Source organism: Drosophila suzukii, chromosome 2R (genome assembly GCF_043229965.1).
Source record: "Drosophila suzukii chromosome 2R, CBGP_Dsuzu_IsoJpt1.0, whole genome shotgun sequence".
NCBI classification, from domain to species: Eukaryota; Metazoa; Arthropoda; class Insecta; order Diptera; family Drosophilidae; genus Drosophila; species Drosophila suzukii.
Window position 1 is genome coordinate 12,345,198 of NC_092081.1, and position 19,010 is coordinate 12,364,207.

Genomic DNA, 19,010 nt, shown 5'->3' on the forward strand with positions numbered 1-19,010 from the left:
CAGTGGCGTACCCGTTGAGGGGGGTTTTTAGAAACGGATATTTTTCGAATGACAACCGTTAAAGCCAAAAAAAACTGTTTCCTCAAGACTCAAAAAATCATATGTATAAAATCGATTTGTTGGTGGATTATAAAATAATTAATATGGATTATTAATAATAATAATAAATTCGGTTTTGGCTTTTGTATATTTCAAATTCTGTCGGGTATATGAAAAAGTTAGGAGCTTTGTTCTAGTAGTTCAATAAGATTTTGTAAACTTTAATCGGTTCATCAGAAATGGATATGAAAATAATAAACCTGGTGTAATATAATCAACATGAAGATGTTCTTTAATTAAAATATAATTAACTTTTAAGGACTTGTAAGAAGACGGAGCACTCAGATATTAAATAAAATTATTTATTTTTAAAAGCTATGTATAACAAAATGTGTAACAAAATCGTAAATATCTCATGTGTAAATAGATAAATGCCCCCAATTGCGAGTCACCAAGGTTATTGGGTCAAAGTCAGATACCGCGACTATGACACCTTCTTGAGTAAGCAAATGGTTGCGATAAGACGAATTTCACCCCAATTGGCGAACGGCAAACAGATTTAATTACAAAGTCTGTTGACAAACCGATAAGTTCCGACCCACTGTCGATGATATAAAGCCGAGTTGCGGAAGAACTCTTCAGTCAGACGGTGCAATGTACTCGGCGGGATTTTTATGGAGTTTAGTGATTCTTGTGGCACTTGTCGGAGCCACGCCCACTCCCGGAGACGGGCGGATTGTGGGCGGCGAGGTGACAACCATTGGGGAATTTCCGTATCAAGTATCCGTCCAGTTGAACGGACAGCACATATGCGGAGGAGCGGTCATTGGAAATCAGTTCGTACTGACGGCGGCCCATTGCTTCGAGGCAGCACTGAGCAACAGCGATTACACGGTACGAGTGGGTTCCGGCGAACATGCGAGTGGGGGCGATGTGCTCAGCCTGCGGCAGGTGATCACCCACGGCGACTATAATCCCCAGAGCCACGACAACGACCTGGCCCTGCTCGTCCTGAATGCCAGGCTCAATTTCACGGAGCACCTGCAGCCAGTGCCACTGGCCACATTAATGGACCCACCCAACGCGGACACCCGCCTTCTGGTCAGCGGATGGGGTCACCTGGCGGAGGAGGGGATTGGTCTAGGTGAAGAGGTGGACGTGTCGCCGCATCTACGCTTCGTCGACGTGGATCTGGTGGAGCCGGATCAGTGCGGCCGAGCCTATCGCCAGGTGCTGCCCATCACCCAGCGGATGATCTGTGCCGCGCGTCCGGGTCGCGACAGTTGCCAGGGCGACTCTGGAGGTCCGCTGGTGGGTTTCCCGGCGGAAGAAGGTCCGGCCAGGCTCTACGGCATCGTGTCCTGGGGCCTGGGCTGCGCCAATCCCCACTATCCGGGGGTCTACACTAATGTGGCTGCCTTCCGCGATTGGATCGATGCCCAAGTGGGCGCCAGGGGCTGGAACGGACTGCTGGCGGGATGGAGTGGGTTGCAGTAGTCCGAAGAGAACATAAGGCCAAAGAAAAATTATTTTAAATATTAAACAAAATTATCTTTACCATAAAATCGAATAATCCAAAAATACCATGAAAAGTTGAATAAAATAATCTAAAACTAACACTTGAGAGTTGAAATTTTTACCTGCAAAGGAGAGTGTTCAATGAACGGCCGTTAGCTTCTTGATTTTCGAGGACTTCATATAATAAGGCCAGATTTTTTTGACCAAGTATTGTTATGGCAATAAAATGATGTTTCCAAACCTTGTACTCATCTCAATTAAAAAGAGAAGAAAACCTAAATTTCTATTTAAAAATGTGAGGCAAAAAATTGTATTACGTAAATATAAATGAAAGGCTTTAATTTCAAATTCTTTTTGACTGATGGAGTACTAGGCTTTGAGCTAAAAAAAATCATTGCTCCATTAAAACTAGAAAACGTTATAAAAAATTATTCTAGGAATACTTCATATAATTTAATAGTTAAACATTCTGAAAATAACTCTTTTAAAATAAGCACATTATTCTTTTATCAAAAATAAAAAACTTTCCTACAATACATTTTTTTTCCGTAACCAAATTGTTCCCAAATAAACCCATTTAATTTTTCTGTTCAATAAAATCTGCATTTTTTGTTGGGAAAACCCCATATACGTATGCATCGAACACGTTTTAGTTAAGTTGTGCGGCTAGCCGGCCTGATGTTTATTTTGGCCTAAGTGCATAAGTTACCTGATGCCGACCGCACCTCCCTTGGCCAGCTTTTCTTGCTGTGATTTCATTTGAATAAATCAATTGCCACATGCGCATTTGTTGCCACACCGACCGCAGCAACCACACATGAGACTAACAGACCTGGCCAAAACAGTCGGTCGGGCAGTTCGTCGGTCGCAGAGTCATTTTGTCAGTTTGCTACTGTGGTTTTCACACTTTTTTGGCAGGCCCACAGTTATCTTTGGTGTTATTTCAATTTCTGTTTTCCTTAGATGTTGGCCCACGGCCCGGAAAAGTCAACGAACTAGCAAACGCCAACCAGCGAGTCTATAAGCCTTTTCGCGTGGCCCGCGAAATTGGATTGCCTGTCGATGCTGATTTAGGCCTAATCTCGTTATTTGGCTAATCGGCACACAGTCGGCCAATAAATTGCTCTGGCTTAAAAATCTAGGCACATTGGAAATACTCCTCACAATTCGCGGAGCCATAAATAAGCATGACTGTCAGAAAGTAAAAGGCGTTGGAAGTTGGGCAGTTGGCTAAGTGAAAGTCCTGTCGCAACTTTCCTCTTCTTTATTTATTTCGTGTTTCCCAGTAAATATTTATTTTGATGGACGTTTTTAAAAGTTTTAAGTTAAGTTAAGTCTTAAGTTCTCTTTAGTGCTAGATTTTTGCAATCTAAGAAATGTCACTAACACTAACTTGACGTTTTACGCAAAATATTTGTGAACATTTATAGTTTCTAGTTTCTAATTCAAGCAGTCCTGAACTCTCTTTGACTTTGAAATGAAAAGGGGTTCCGTATCCTGTGCTCTGGACTAGACATATACGCCGCCGAGCCACGCCGCCGCCGCCGCCGATTTTTTGCTTTTTTGACGCGCCGCCGCCGAGTCACGTAAAAACCGGCGCGGCGGCGGCGGCGGCGGCGTTCGGCGTCATACAAATTTTTATTCATTTTATAAATAAAAAAGGTTATTATTAATATATCCTAAAAAAAATTTTCGACAATAATCGCTTTCAGTTATCGATTAAATGTCTCATCTCCCATCTCCTTACATGTGTCCCATCTCTAAAACATTTAACAGCTGAGTGCGTAATTAATTTCACGAAGTAAGTTTTACAGTGTTATAATTGGATTAAGAATTATGTATAAGAATTAAATATCCCAACAAACAGATGGATAAGGCATTGAACATGTATTCAATTGAACTACAGCGCAACGCAAGTCGTAAAAGTAAAGTGTGGGAGTTTTTTGGTGTCTTGCAAGCGAAAGAAGAAAACAAGTTCATCGAAGAAGACAAGGTTTTTTGCAAATTGTGTTTGGATGAACAGAAAAAAGAAGACGAAACAACAATCTTTTCATGGTAACAATTAAATTTATTATTTCAAGTTCAAAATTATATTTTTTAAATTGTTTCAGTGCTAAAATTCAATCATATTCTAAGAACTGTTCCACAGGGAACTTAACTCGTCATCTTAAAAATGAACACAATATACGTGAAATCGACTCTCCGAGTACATCATTGGCTTCACGAGGAAAAATATCATCTTTTTTCAACAAGTGCACTCCAATAAAATCTCATAGAGATAGTAAATGGGCGCTGGGACGGGAGCTTGCTTTGTGGATGGCTAGAGATCTTCTACCATTTCATATAATTTGCCACAATGGACTAAAAGACTTCTTAACCAAATACAAAGTTGTTGTGTCTCCTGATGACATTCCTCATTACAAAACGCTTTCAACAACTGCACTCGACGATGTGTATGAATGCATTTTACAAGCAGTTAGTCGTATGGTATCTGGACAAGAACACTTTGCCCTAACTTTTGATTTGTGGACGGACAACTATAGAAGAAGAAGTTATATAACATTTACCTTCCATTTTTTGTCACGGAACTTTGCGATGAAGCATTTAACGCTGGAAACAAAGTACGTGTCGAAGTCTCATACGGCAAGTAATATTTTAACAGAGCTCGAAAATGTTTCCCAAATGTTTAGTTTGCAAATGGGTTCTAATTTCGTCGTAACCGACCAAGGCAGCAACATCAAAAAAGCTATCAGTATGGGGTGTATAAACAACCATTTCTGCCTTGGACATGGACTACACAATTTGCTTAATGTAGATGGCTTCAATTCCGAGTCGGAAATCAAAAATTTAATTGTAAAGTGCAAAAATATTGTGAGTGCTTTACGATTTAAGACACATATCTTGAAATGTCAAGCTGACGCACTTCAAAATGAAGTTTTGTCCAATATCGACAATTTAGAAGAACTGCTAGCTTCCGAAGATACTGAATGGGTTGACTACGATGATGATTTTGGGCCATTAGATGATGTTCCCTTGCAAACTTATATGAATATAAACAACCCTAATGACTTGCGAAGTAGTTTGGTGGACAAGAGAAATGTTTCTCTTAAGAACTCGGTCCCAACTAGGTGGCACAGCGTGTTAACCATGCTAGACAGTCTTGGGTGCCAAAGAACTGCGATCAACAAATTGCTTACAAGCAGCAATAAGACTCATTTAATATTATCAGAGACTGAAGCACAGCTTTTATATAAGTTACGCGATTTCTTGAAAAAATTTAAAGACGCTGTCAATATTTTGTCTGGAGATTCGTATCCATCTATAAGCATGGCGTTAATAATAAGAACAGAGATCGTCTCAATATTGGATGAAACCGAGCGCAATGAGCCACTTTCTTTGACTTATATGAAAAATAACATTAAGATGAAATTGGATTCAAGATTCCCACTATCGGACATACTAATCTGCGCATCCTTATTAGATCCGCGATTTAGCTCATTGGATTGTGTAGTTGATTATTGTAAAGAAAATAATCTAAAAAGAACCGAGTTTTTGCTAAAAATGTACAAAGAGCTGATTGGCGATATACAACAAGATATCGATCAATTAAATGATAGCGAAAATCAACCTGCAAACAAAATATTAAAGCTTGCTGAACGACATTCTACAAACACAAAACATGGCAACTTGGAAGCAGAATGCCATCTACTGTTAAGTTTGTCTTCACGCCAAGACGTACTAGCTTTTTGGAAGGAAAAAACAACTGCAATGCCCTTACTATCGAAGCTGGCACAAAAAGTATTGTGTATTCCGGCAACGAGCACACCAAGTGAGCGAGTCTTTTCCATTGCTGGTCTTACAATTACACATAAACGGTCGCAGCTCAGTCCTAACAACGTCAATAAAATTATTTTCATTCATGATAACTACGAAACTTGTAAGGAAAGTTTTTCTTAAGAATTTTTTTTTAATAGTTTAATAATGAAGACAATGAATTTCAATTTCAATCAATTTCAATGAATCTCAAAACTGTCAAGTCAAGAAAAGACAATGAATCTCAAAACTGTCAAATCAAGAAAAGACTGTTATTTTGTTTTAATTTTAGTTTAAGTTGTTATTTCGCTTTACTTACTTATTAATTATGAAGTCAATAATTTCAGTTTAATTTGTTATTTCGCTTAAATTACTTATTAATTATCAAGTCAAGAAAAGACTCTTATTTAGTTTTAGTTTAATTTGTTATTTCGCTTGACTCACTTATTAATAAAAGGAAAAAAAAAATCAGTTTATTAAATGCTACGCCGCCAGCCGCCGACAATTTCACCGGCGGCGTACCCGCCGCCGCCGCCGGTTCTTTCTAACGGCTACGCCGCCGCCGCTGGGTAATTTAGAACTCTACGCCGCCGCCGCTGCTGAAACCATCGGCGTAAACCTCTACTCTGGACACTCTAACATGCGATTGAGGATCAATCCGCCTAGTCCTTTAGTTAGCCTTTTCTGTGAAGCAAAGTTTGGATGAATGCGACATTTAGTACAACTGAACTTAAATGGTAATTGAGGGGAACTGAAATTTTCAAAGCTTTCAGAATGCATGACCCTTTGCTGAAAACTTGGCCAGGAAATCAAGACCGGTCTTTTGCAGTTCTTGGTTTTGATCGTATGTGCTTATTCCTTCAAAAAATCCCAAATCGACCCTCAACATTTAGCGTAGCATTTTTAAAAGTTGAAGGCCAAAATTAGTTCGGCAATAACTGTCATTTGCAAACATCTAAGCACGAAAACATTTCCCAAATGTTTATGCCACAAAAATTTAATACCGATTCGAATACCATTGGTTTTAAATTTATTTATTAGAATCTTCTATACTCCTCGAATCTGCAAATGTTTATGCCACAAAAATTTAATACCGATTCGAATACCATTGATTTTAAATTTATTTATTAGAATCTTCTATACTCCTCGAAAAGTCGTTTTTTTTAATTTGACAGCATTCATTCTTTTATCAATTTACTAAGATTCTCTGTATCTCCTCAAAAATTCTTATATTTCTTAATTTGTAGCATTGTAGTTTAAAAAAAATAATTATTGAATTCTAAATTCCATAAATTTGGTTATATACTTAATAACACTATATTTGTTCATTCGTTTATATTTCTGACTTTCTTATATGAAATCATAATTAAAATGCATCTGGGTGCGGGTAAGTCAGTACCCGTCACCAGTGCTTTTTAAGCAGCCACCTGAGCTACCCGAATGAATCCCCTGCCTTTGCTCTGCTCATTGCTCACTAAACACGTCTCGATGTGTTTTTCGAGTTCTGTAACTCATTTGCAACTAAACTGGGTTCATTAAAGTTAATTTGAACGTGCAACATTGGCATGCCACGCAGTGTAGCAACAAGGTGAGGATGGGTGGAAAATCGGAAAATGGTGAGTGGTTGGATGGTGGGAAATGGTTGGGTGTTCGGGTAGTTGGCATCTGGGGTCTCTGCACTCCTCTGGCACGTGGCTTAGCGTCTATAAGTTTGACATTTGCGCAACGCAAAATGACAACTGCAAACCCAAGTCCTGGCAGAGTTGCAAAATGAAAAAGTTGCCAACACTCTGCTGACATTTGCATTTGTCTTTGTGGGTAGCCGAGGGAGTTTCGAGGCATGGTCGAGGGGTAAGTAGCAAAAGAAAAACCTTTCAAATTAGGACCCAACTCCGGGAGTTCTTGTCGCACGTCTCGGCCAGGTAAAAGAAATATGCAAATAATTAGCTGCGTTGCAAAAATTGTATTCGTAAAGTTTGAGACAACCCCACAGTTTCTGTCACCAATCAATTTTATGTCCCCCCATATATACACACACCGACTTCTAGAATGTAGATATCCCTCAGGAAAGGCCAAAAACAAAGACATAAAGCGAACATTAGGGACATTTGCATTGCCAAGCGTCCTCCATCCTTTATCCCCTTTGGATGGCAGCTCCTCTAGACAGCTTTTGCACACTTTTCCGCTTTTGTTATTCCGCGTATTATGTGTTACCCATTCCTCGCCACATTCCACTCTCTTGTGCTTTTCCCCATGCATGCCACTTACATTTTACTTTACGCGCTTTTCCACGCAGAAGAAATGCAGGAAAATGGTTGAGGAATGCCGGGTATCGCGGAAAAAATTCCATTGGCGGCGAGCCGATTGCCTGATATGCTCCACTGGCTCGGGGGTATCACAAAGAAAATGCATGCAGATGGAAAAAATTTCCATGCGTTAGGTAAGTGAAAGGCTGGCAGTCAGGGATGTCCGGGAAAGTGGGAGTGCTGAGAAGCACTAAAAAGTATTATCTAAATGATAATTTGTTGCTTTGTTTGTTGAGTAATGTAATTTTATATTCCTCCCCCACGGCTTCTGCATAATGCACGATGGACATTTTCCGCTTCCTGTCTCTCATGAAATCCCTTTAAATCCAAGATATCAGACTTTGAAAAGCTAAACAAAAGTTTAAGAACGTGCGTTTATATTTTATGAGTGTGTGGCAAGGAAATTCCGTATCCTTTAAAATCCCTTAAATGTTTTTACTGTCTCTCCTAGTTATGGATGGTTTTGTTCAATTCGGGTTAAAATATGTTATAAACGTGTCCAAAGGTATATATTGATTAATAATCACTGCAGACTTGTATACACCTTTCGAATTCATATTTCAGAATTGAATGGTTATTGTATTAATCAGGCAGAATTACCATTGACTCATTGATTCCATTGATTCAAGTTATGGTCATGTATAGGTATTACTTTGCTGCTCTCCTACGTAATGTTTGTCATCATTTAAGCACCATTTAGTGGACTATACTATTTTGTAAGACCGCAGAAAGTGGAATCAGATCAGCAGGAAATAAAGTCAGATGATGATGATGATGATGATACTACAATGGACCTGAATGTCGACCAATTGGCTCCAACCCCACCAGATTAGGTTGAAATAAGGAAGAATGCTACAATAGAGTGCCTTAACTATCAGATACCCCTTACTCAGGAGAGATGGAGATACGCAAGCAGAAAACCGACTCTTTCCGAGATTGCAGAGAGCCATCTAGTGGCGATTGCATTGTTTAGGGTCCCATATGAAGAATTTTTAGATATAGACATAGGTATTAATAAAAAAAAAGAAATCGCATTTACTCTTCTTCAAAATCTTTGGAAATGCGGGCGTCAATTGGCAATTTACACTACAATAATGACCTGTGAAAATCTGAAATAATTTCTAGTTACTTAACTTTAATCATTTCACAGTTGCCAGTTTAATTGAATACCCAAGGTCTAACTTTCATTTGATTTATTTGATTGGGATTTTAAGGGATTAGTTCGTCCGCAAGGGCATTATTGCTTCAATGAATTGTTTCACAGACACTATTTCAGTTTGCTCAGTCAACCCGCCCATTGAACTAAAACAAACAATGTTAAATTCACATAAGTTGTGTCAACTAACTAACAGCAAAACTATTTCGCATTACGCCCTAAAAGACAATCCAATTGAAGGGGATTGAATCGTTTTTGGGACCGCTTCACCTGCAGCACTCAGCTCATTCGGAATCAATTGGAATTGCAACGCAACTTGCAATGCAATTAAATGCCAAACAAAGTTGGCAAAATTCAATTTAAGAAACTAAAATCGCTGCCGTCTCATCTCGGACCTCTTGGACCCAAAACCCAATCTCCACATCTACGGATCGTTATTCCATCGGTTGGCCAGCTACTAGAGCTGCGGACAAGTCAAAGGCCGAAAGGCAAACGGCAAAAGGCAAAAGGCACAAAAAGCCAAAAGCAAAGCTCTGAAATTCAATTCTGTTGCGCTCGATTGCGTTGCATTTCAATATAAATATTTATTTTATTTATAGAACCGAAGGAGGAGTGGCACACACAAATGGACAGAGCGACAAGTTGCAGCTGACAGTAAAAGATGTTGTGGAGCCCATTTGTTTTAGTCAATGGCAAGCACAAAGTCACTTCGGGTCCACTCAGCCAGTGGAGTTCCAGTTGAGTTCTTGGTATGCCAGCAGCCCAATCTGGAAAACCCCTTTCCCCATCCCCTGTATCCCCTGCTGCAGTCGAATTCAATTTTCAAACTGATTTTCCCTGCCCTACGTGTGTGTGTGTGTGTGTGGAAATGCACATTTCCAACTGCAATCGCCATAACTTTGGCTTAGCCATGGGTAACCATCTCGAAGTCCCTGTCACAACAAGCGCTCAACTGTGGAGGTGAGGGAAAACTAAAACTGGGTGGGTCAACCTAAAGCGATTTGGCATTCGGAAGCTGCAATTGCAGCCAAACATGCTGGCCAATTTGTACGGCCTAGCGTTAATTTAAAATCATTTTACATACCAGGCAGATGGTCAAGATGTTCACCTAACCCGAAATATAGTTATCTATTAGCCATGGGCGAAGGAAATCTTTTTGGCTTTTAGCCAAGTCTAGTTTGACTTCGCTCAGGGCATTATAATTTAAGTCTTAGATATATACGCTTTGAAAATATTTTATTGGATTTATTTATCTAGTCAATTTCTAAAATATCCAAACGATTGTGCCAATCTAGTAGTTATAAAAATACAATTAAACGTTATCATTTTAGGCATTACATATAGGCAATAAAGAGAACACCTTAGCTTTATTCTAACAGTATCTCTATAAAACAACCTAGAACCCGATTTATATTTTTTGAGAACCATTTTCCTTGACAGTTAGAAAAATTGATTTTTTTAAAAAGTAATTTTATAAATATATTACCTATACGTAATTTGATATTATACGAAATGTTACACTTTCCCTCTGTCAAAAAACTTTGTTTACATGCTGTATATGTTTTGACCGCACCTATTATACCCAATACCATTTTTAAGTAGGGTAACATACTGAAAAGCGTCATTGAATTCGTTCAAAAGTACAGAGTACTTTTAGTCAAATTTGACGTATAAGAAAAAGTTGCTCACCGGTCTAAATGTAACATATACATAGAATATGCATTAGGAAAATTCAAGAAAAATACATTTTGGAGTTCTGAGTTGTGAATTTTATTACTCAGCCTTAACTTGAAAAGTTCAGGAATGCAGAGAAACAACTTGTAGGCCAATAATCCGATAAGCCTTCACCTTGCCACCCTGTGACCCCCACACAATCGCTCATTTATGTATGCACTTGCAGTTGCACATTTATTTGCATGGATATGAGTATTTTATGCACTCGGCCGCATTAAGTTCGTAATGCCGTGTGTAATTATTCTTTGTTTAAATATTTCACAAAGATGCACTTAAAATGTCAGCGCAAAAAGTGACGCGCTTTCACGGACACAGTAACACATTAACTCACACACATGTGCACAACCTTTGGCTCAAATGTGTTTTAGCCTTTTCTTTTCGCTGGCTCTTTCATTATGATTTCCCGCTCCCTTACCATTTTGCACATTTGCATTTTTATGAACATTTTCCAGCTTACCGTGGACCCCCCCACCCCCACCCACTATTTCTATCCCACTCTAACCCTCGTAATGCATGTCCTTTATATGCGCATACACTAAATATACATTAAGTGCGTGGGGCAGAAAGGGATGACAAACAAGAGAGTTGTATGTATGTAAGAGGTAAGAGTGAGCCGGCATTAAAGTGTATTAAATTACTTAAGCCCGCGAGCAACAACGAAGACATATGCTCAACTTTTAAAGCATAATTTCTCAAGCATAAATCTTGGTGGCTTTTCGCGAACAAACAAAAATTAGTTGCACTCGGCGACAGGCGAGAAATCAGAAAAAGTGCGGAAACAGTGTGGCCAGAGGAAGAGAAATAGCAGGCAAGAGCAACGGTAAATTATGCCCCGCAATATGTCAGCATGTTGCCATGAAGAGACCATTACAGTGGGAAAGGGATAGAAACGGGGAGAGTGGCAGTGGAAGCGGGACGGACAGATGGTGGCTGCTGCGGAGGCCCACTCCCATTGCTTAATCAGAAATTATTTGAAAATGTAAAGTCGACATGTCGACGCACGCACAGCGAGTGCAACCGCAAGAATAGCAACCCAGTACCAACCTAAAAAAAAACCCACCACCGCCCCCGCTGGCAACTGCAATTTGCACACGCCACGACCCCATGACCCACTTTGTCCTGAGCGAGAACGAAAGAAATCTGCAACAAGGAGCCAAACAAAAGCCAGCTGAAAAACAAAAACCGACGGCAAAGAATGGAAGAAAGAGCTACCAAAGACGCGCATCCAACTTCCACAGACTAATGCAGACTTTGCACCATGCTGAGCGCGACTGGGAAGAAAGACGAAGCGGGAGAAAGGGCTCTGTGACGGGAAGAAAGACCGAGCGGGAGCCCGAAACACTGGCAGACTCGCGGCTCATTTGTTTGGCCGACTCACATACAAAAGTAAGTCACAGAACAAGACAAGACAATCAGGGGGCAAGACTTGGGATGACGAATATTTACGTACCCCTTTATTGATTAAATATAAGTTCTTTATAAGTATCTAAAAAAAAATATATATATACCGAAATTCTTTTAGCCAAATAAAACAACTTTATAAAAACAACCGGATTAAGGACTACATCATATCAAATTTAGATGGTATGATGATGATGACATCAAATAGATAGAATAGAATACTATTTTTTAGTTTTCCTCTATTAATCATCATCAAGTATATAAGATCCGTATCCGGTTAAAGCAAATATTGTTAGTATCAAAAATATGATAATATCACTTATTATATGACTTTTACATTATAGGCGGCTTTAACTACAATTCTTTTTGTACTTAACTTCTTTAGAGTAAAAACTAAATTTCTAAGTTTATAAAGCTAATAAAATACCTTTCTTAAATAATAATTTTTAGTTTTTCTTTATTAATATCTTGTTATCAACTATATAAGATACTTATCTGGTTAAAAGTGAAATGGATAATATCAAAAATATTATCATATCACCGATCACATGACTTTTACAAAATACCTATGAATTGTTTTTGACTTTACTTCTTCTTTAGAGTAAAAACAAAATATCTTAATTTACTATGCTAATAAAACATCATATTTTCCCATCCTTTTTTACTCCTTCTATAGGGTATCGCATTCGCATATTAGTTCGCCGTTGTGGGACGCATGACAAAAGGAGAAACCGCAGAGCCTTCATTTTCGTGGCATTCGCTGTGATCCATTTCCACCAGGACTTCATCTTGAACTAGTTGGCAAGTCGGAGTCCTGAGTCCTGAGTCCACACTGCCACTCCCACTTTCGCCCCCAAAATAATAAGTCATGTTAACCGAAAACCGGGCGATGTCTTTTTGTTACTCCAGCAACTTCTCCTCATTTTTGCCCAGTTTTTTCTTATTTTTTCCAACAACGCGTGGCATCACAAAAAACTTTTCGCGCACAATCAGTTGCGTTTCAACATGGCACTGCATCATTGTTGCAACTCCTGCTGTTGCTGCTGCTATTGTTGCCTTTGCTTATAATTTACTTTTACTTGTGCAGCATTGGCTTTGTGCAGCTCGTGTGTCGTGTAAAATATTTGCACAACAAGGCAAGAAGTCGGGGGAAACGGGCAACACGACAATGCATTGCAATGGCACCAGGCATTAACCATAATAATTTTTTCTGCCAAGGAGGGGGACTCGGAACCCGGACATGCCCATATAGTCAAGGTTCCTGCTGCCGCCATTGTTAATCAGCAGCTGGTAAACAAAAGTTGCATTGAGTCTCATCAGAAAAGGAGTTGGGAATGCAGCAAGTAAAATGGAAAGAAAACTTATTTACTTGGTTACTTTCTCGTGGAAGAAAAGTTTTAAGAAAATCCTCAATTTTGGTTAGATCGCATTATAACGTTTTTTAACTTTGTACAGCAGCAAAAACTCCAAGGATCACTTGATCAAAAATGTTAATATAAAAAAAAATCAAAGTCGAGATATCAGCAAGGGCTTTAAATCTCTAACGAAGGCGTCTAAAAATAATGGTATAGTTTTTAAATGTTTTACTCAGTTTTGGTTAGAAAAGATAACAACTTTTTTTTAACTTTGTACAACGTTGTAAAAATTTCAAGAATCACTTTTTAAAAGTTAATAATAATAAAAAAATCAGTGGCATCACAGAAATCAGTAAGGATTTGAAATCTCCTGTGAAGACGTCTAAAAGTAGGCAACAATAAAGTCTGATGGATTTACTCCATATTTCAATTTTTTCGTATACAATACCATTGGACATCTCTATAATTAAATGTTGGGTCCTGGGGTCTTTAAAACCACAGTGCTTTTATGGCACCCCAAAAGTGTTTAGTTTTTGATAGTAAGCTCAAATATTTTTCAATTAGCCCTAATTTGAAACCCCCAACTTAATGAACCACACTAGAAAATAAATGTTTGAAATGTTAAATCATTTACTTTGCACGCCAATGCGTAAATCTGAACAACAGCCATGTTCTGAGGGCTAAAATTGGGATTGCGGATTTGGCATTTTGGTAATTTGACCACGCTGTCTATGAGGGAACCGTGCGCCTCTGCAGCCAGGAACGCTTGCGTGGGAGTCTAAATGAGGGCGTCAGTTCGGCGTCCTTGCGGCCGGGCGGTTGCTTGAGCACCTGTCCGCAGATCTTGGCCGGGTCAGATCGGCTGGTGAACTTGGCCCTCCACATGCCGTCTTCGGCAAACACGGCTGGGCATCCGGCAGCCAATTTTCCGGGCTCCGACGAGCGGATCGGTGACTTGCGCAACAAAGTGGAAACAAAGCGTTTCAGACCCATTCTCGTTCAGTTCTTTGGCCGCAAGTGACGGCTAATTTTGCAGAAATTTCTTTGTTTTAAAACCGGGTTTGAACGTAAAAATGACTCTGAGAATGATATCCAAAGTATCAAAATGAATAGGATAAAGTGAAGGATTTTTCATCGCCCCATTCGCTCGATAGCATTGCTCAAAAATGTTTCTAAGAATTGGAACTGCTGAGTCGACGGGAGTTTCTCGACTCGTGGAACTCAATTAGGCACAGTTGCACTCGTTCGCTTCGATAATCGATTAGATTGCCCATTTTTATGGCGAACCGAGAGAAGGAAAATTGCTTAGCAGCCAGAATTGTTAACCAAGTCATAAATACATATGTACTAATATGTGCATGTGTGCGGGGTCTGAAAACTTTTGCTCCCAACCCAAAATGCAATGCGAGCGCTTTGAAAGTTTTTGGCCCCCGACCCATTTTCAGGCACATCCACATCCACACTCAGGACTAGAAGCTAGTCAGGCCACGAAGCTAAAATAATTGATAACAGATTATGTTTTACAATCTAGGCAAGGAGAGATATAATACGAGAATTTTAATGGCCACATGTAGCGGGGCACACGTAGAGAGCACCCGGATCCGGTCCACCTCCCTTACTCCATATACACAGAGAGAATGCTGACGTTCTCTTTTGAGCTAAAAATATTCTTGAAAATATAACGACATTTTTTAAGTTGATAATATTCTTAATGTTCTTAAATCAATTTGAATTGCCGCGATTTACATTGTTTATCGCAACAACTAAACGATTACTCTTGGTAGTAGTGTATACTTATCACAAAGTTGTTGTCTCATCTCATTGATTTCTTGTGAAATTGAGAGCATTGAACTCAAAATGTGATTACACGGTTATTAAGAACGAATTTTCTTAATTCAAGAACAATGTCCTTGAATATTTCTCTATGTGAATGTACAATGTACGTACGACCCCTGCTCCGAGTTGCCCGCAAAACGTTTGCAAAACTTAATTATTTCGTTTTGACCTTTTTGTCTTCGTGTGTGTGTGGTGTGGTCAGGGGTTCGGGCCGGAAGTGCGCAGAGATGGACAGTTAAAAAAGTTATTTATTTTATGGTCGAAAGTTACTTTGGCCTGTTTTATGGCAGCAAAAGCCGGAAGGGCGAGGAAACTCCAGTCCCCCAGTCTTTAGCCAGTGCTGAAAAGCTTGCCGCCTAAGAGCTATAAAATAGCCAGATAAATCTAAGAGTAAATTATTAATCCATATCTGAACAACATAATAAGAACACCTTTGAAAATATCCTATGAGAATCAAAAAATTTTAAGACTTATTACACCAGTATGTTTTATTTAATACCCCTTGGTCGTAGATTCTAAAAATATAATAAATTTACAATGATATGAGAACCCTTTTAAGGTACAAATACATTTTCATCACCAGATCAACATCTATTATTTTTGATGACATCTCTCTGTATAATTAGTTTTTATTCTTAAGGTTGAGTTATAAAAGAATATTTAAAACTGTAAATTAATTTATTTAAAACCCTAAACTATCGATATGAATACTTCCTAAAGGTTTTGATATCCCTCTCTATCATAAGTTTTGAATCTTAATATTAGGTTATGAAAGAATATTTGAAGCTGTGAATTAATTTATCTAATAACCTCAATTTATCGTCATCACTATTTCCTAAGCAATTAAAAACGGAGCCGGATTTTCCAAGTGAATCATTCTTCTCATCTTTATTTTCCCTTCAGCTTATTTTCCCCCCGCCATCGCAGAGCTCATTTCTTGGCTTCGTGTGGCCATGTGAATTCACTCGAGCATGCACCATAAATCAAAAACGAAAAGTATTTTAAACTGGCGCAAACGTCTCAGCTACTTTAACCATGAATCGATTGCTTGGAAACGCTTCTCTTGTCCGGCGGATCCACCAAGGTGACGGTATTCCGGATCATGGACTGTTGGGCGGACTGTAGCTGGGATTGCGATTGCGAGTCGGCCAAACCGCCGGCATCGAAATCTTCCTTGTTCTCCATCGCCTGCAGCACGGAGTCCTTGAAGAACATGGTCTCGTCGATCTTGCGCCGGTACAGACCGGTCGGATGTTCCGGATCGAAGACAATGTCCGGCCGTATATCACTATCGGTGACCAGGACCCGAGCACCAGGAATGGGAAGGAACTTGAACAGGCGCTTGCGCAGCTTGGGCATGTAGGTGACCCTCTGGTGATCGGGCACATGGGTCAGTCGCCTCGGGATCACCTCGGGCAGCTCGATGGGATAGTCCATGAGCCGCCTCTCCGGCGGAAGCCTTTGCTTGATGGCCTCCAGCTGGCGGGAGGTCAGCTGCAGCGGTCGCTCCCCATCCTTCCAGCGCTCCTGACCACTATTGAAGGCGATCTTCTTGTTGTTCTTCAACTGCTTGCGGATCACCCGCTTGGCGGCACAGTTGTAGGTGATCTTGGGCACATACGGAGGTACTGGATATGTCCGGATGGAGATGGGATGCCGCTGCGGCTGACTCAGCATATTGATGTACTTGGCATCGGCGAACATGTTTATGGGTTTTCCCTGCTTCTTGGATGTCGTTTGAGACTTCTTCGGAGGCTTCGGCCTGTCCTTTCGACCCATTTGGAACAGGTGCCGATGACCCTGACCCTCGACATGGCGCCAATCCGGTTCACAAAGTCGCTTCCGGCTGATCCGTTCGAACGGCAGGCGGCGGAACTTCTGGCGTTTCTGGTCATCGATCAGCAGCTGCAGGCCGGGCACACTGGTCTTGCCCGCCGGACAAGGACACACATCCTTGTAACTGGTGCAGTAACGTCCCGGAGCCGGCAACATGCTGATGTGACGAGGGATCAGCCTATTGGGCTTGGTGGGCACGCAGGAGTGGCGCAGGAAGAGGTGGGGATTAGGACGAGCCGTTTTGGTCACGGGCGTGGCATTCGCGCCCAACTCAAAGATGTTTGTATGCGTGTCGCAGGGACCCGCGTCCTTGGGATTCCGCCAACAGCCAGACAGATTGGAGATCATAGCATGCGTTGTGGGTCGGCGATCACGGGCATCTAAGAAGATATATCAATATTTTATAACAATCCATATCTATGATTTGAGTAGGTGTAAAATAAAAGAAAAGTTAAGGGAAACATCAGGGATAAAAAAAAAAAACCGCTAATTCTTTAGAAAACGCAAACACCAGGGACCAAAAAATAATGCTTTAGGAAACGCAGTCTTGCTAAAGTGAGTCCAAGTATACGGCTACTTGTCGTCGGTTTACAAGAGAAAAGATTTAATAAATTAAATACCATAGTCCACAGTAACATTGTCTACAGTTGAACTTCCGTAGCTCGAACATCCCTAACTCAAAATCTCTTTAGGTCAAATTAGTGTTATAGTTAGATTATTTTCATTAAATATATTTATAATTTAAAGGCAGAATAAAGTCTTAGTTATGAAAGTTATGTTGTATTATATTGGACATGTAGGTATTGTATTGGTTTCTACTTACTTGATAGAAAAATGCCTTTCTGCAGGTTTTCGCGCTTGAAGAGTCGCTCGATTTCCGCCGGAATTTCGTAGAAATGGTAGGGAGGCGGCTTGATGGAAACGCGACTGTGGTTTGTATGTGGCTTGGCGAAAACGGAGCCCTTGGTGCCCTTCAGTCGGAGGTACGGCTCGGGAGGCACTCCGTAATGATTGGGCGGCAGCTGCCAGCCCCGCCATTTGGTCATATTCCGATCGATGTGCAGGCGGCGGCGTTCCGGATACGGATTCTTGGGAGTCTTGTCATAGCCCGTAATATGGCGGTAGTGATCGAACGTGGCCTTGCTGAAGGCCTCTCGGCGGTTTTCTAGTGAGAAGTCTTAACTTTATACCCATTTAGTAAATCTAAGAATGCTTACCCTTCTGGCAATCCTCATTGTAATGTTTGCCAGCCAGCTTAAATTGGTTCTCCACTCGTGGCAAATTTTCCCTTCTAATACGATTACCTAGTATAAAAGGTTTTTGTTCAAGCCTCAATCTCTAGGTTATAAGAACCATCTTACGAGACAACATGAAAAGCGGCAGACTCATCCGAGTGGCCACAAAATTTTGCCGGTCTTCATTATTGATCTTTGCTGGTTTCTTCTCCATATTTGTTGAGGCTATTTATTTCTTAAATGTATACATTTATTGTATAGATTATGTTTGTGTCTGACATAGGTAAGTTTTCAACGAAAGGTTTGGTTATACATAAAAATAGCCATGTTTACTTTGATGTAAAGTTTAAATTCAATTAAATTTTTTAAATGTTAAACACATACTCCCAAAGAAAAAGGAATATTAAGAACACATGCTGGTAAGAAATGTTTCCAAATAAAACCCCTGAGACCAAATGGGCAATGTTTCAAAATAAAATGTAATAAAAAACCGACATGCAAATTTCCAGGGATTATGAATTATTTCTGACTACTGACTGACTACCTATTTATCAATGTATCGGATTCCCCTCAAGTACACTATACCAATGTATTTACAACCAATTTGGCGTTCAATTTATTGTTTGTTTATCAATTTGTAAGGACAACCAAAGCCATCAATTCAGTCCAATTTAAATGGCAGACCAGTCGACAACCGAATAATTTGGTTACGTTACCCAGATATCTCGTCCACGCCCACTCCCCTGAATATTTGTAAATATATCAGACCGCCCACCTCAAC

At 40.1% G+C, this 19,010-nt stretch overlaps 3 protein-coding genes and 1 long non-coding RNA gene across 4 annotated transcripts; 2 read left to right on the forward strand and 2 right to left on the reverse strand.

The window, feature by feature from the left end:
* Positions 1-654: 654 nt before the first annotated feature.
* On the forward strand, positions 655-1,575 carry LOC108008647 (trypsin delta). Its single transcript, XM_017072533.3, has one exon. The coding sequence runs from the start codon at positions 694-696 to the stop codon at positions 1,534-1,536; it is 843 nt and encodes a 280-aa protein (XP_016928022.3). The 5' UTR covers positions 655-693; the 3' UTR covers positions 1,537-1,575.
* A 1,658-nt stretch (positions 1,576-3,233) lies between these two features.
* LOC139352571 (uncharacterized) lies at positions 3,234-5,004 on the forward strand. The gene is made up of 3 exons (XR_011603797.1): positions 3,234-3,358; positions 3,425-3,612; positions 3,669-5,004. It is a non-coding gene; the product is annotated as an uncharacterized lncRNA (long non-coding RNA).
* An 8,926-nt stretch (positions 5,005-13,930) lies between these two features.
* On the reverse strand, positions 13,931-14,460 carry LOC108008904 (uncharacterized). Its single transcript, XM_017072809.4, has one exon. The coding sequence runs from the start codon at positions 14,313-14,315 to the stop codon at positions 14,052-14,054; it is 264 nt and encodes an 87-aa protein (XP_016928298.3). The 5' UTR covers positions 14,316-14,460; the 3' UTR covers positions 13,931-14,051.
* Positions 14,461-15,928: 1,468 nt separating this feature from the next.
* On the reverse strand, positions 15,929-18,530 carry LOC108008677 (uncharacterized). The gene is made up of 4 exons (XM_017072570.4): positions 18,356-18,530; positions 18,212-18,298; positions 17,818-18,159; positions 15,929-17,374 (listed from the first exon to the last, which is right to left on the reverse strand). The coding sequence occupies exons 1-4, from the start codon at positions 18,441-18,443 to the stop codon at positions 16,188-16,190; spliced, it is 1,704 nt and encodes a 567-aa protein (XP_016928059.3). The 5' UTR covers positions 18,444-18,530; the 3' UTR covers positions 15,929-16,187.
* Positions 18,531-19,010: the final 480 nt, after the last annotated feature.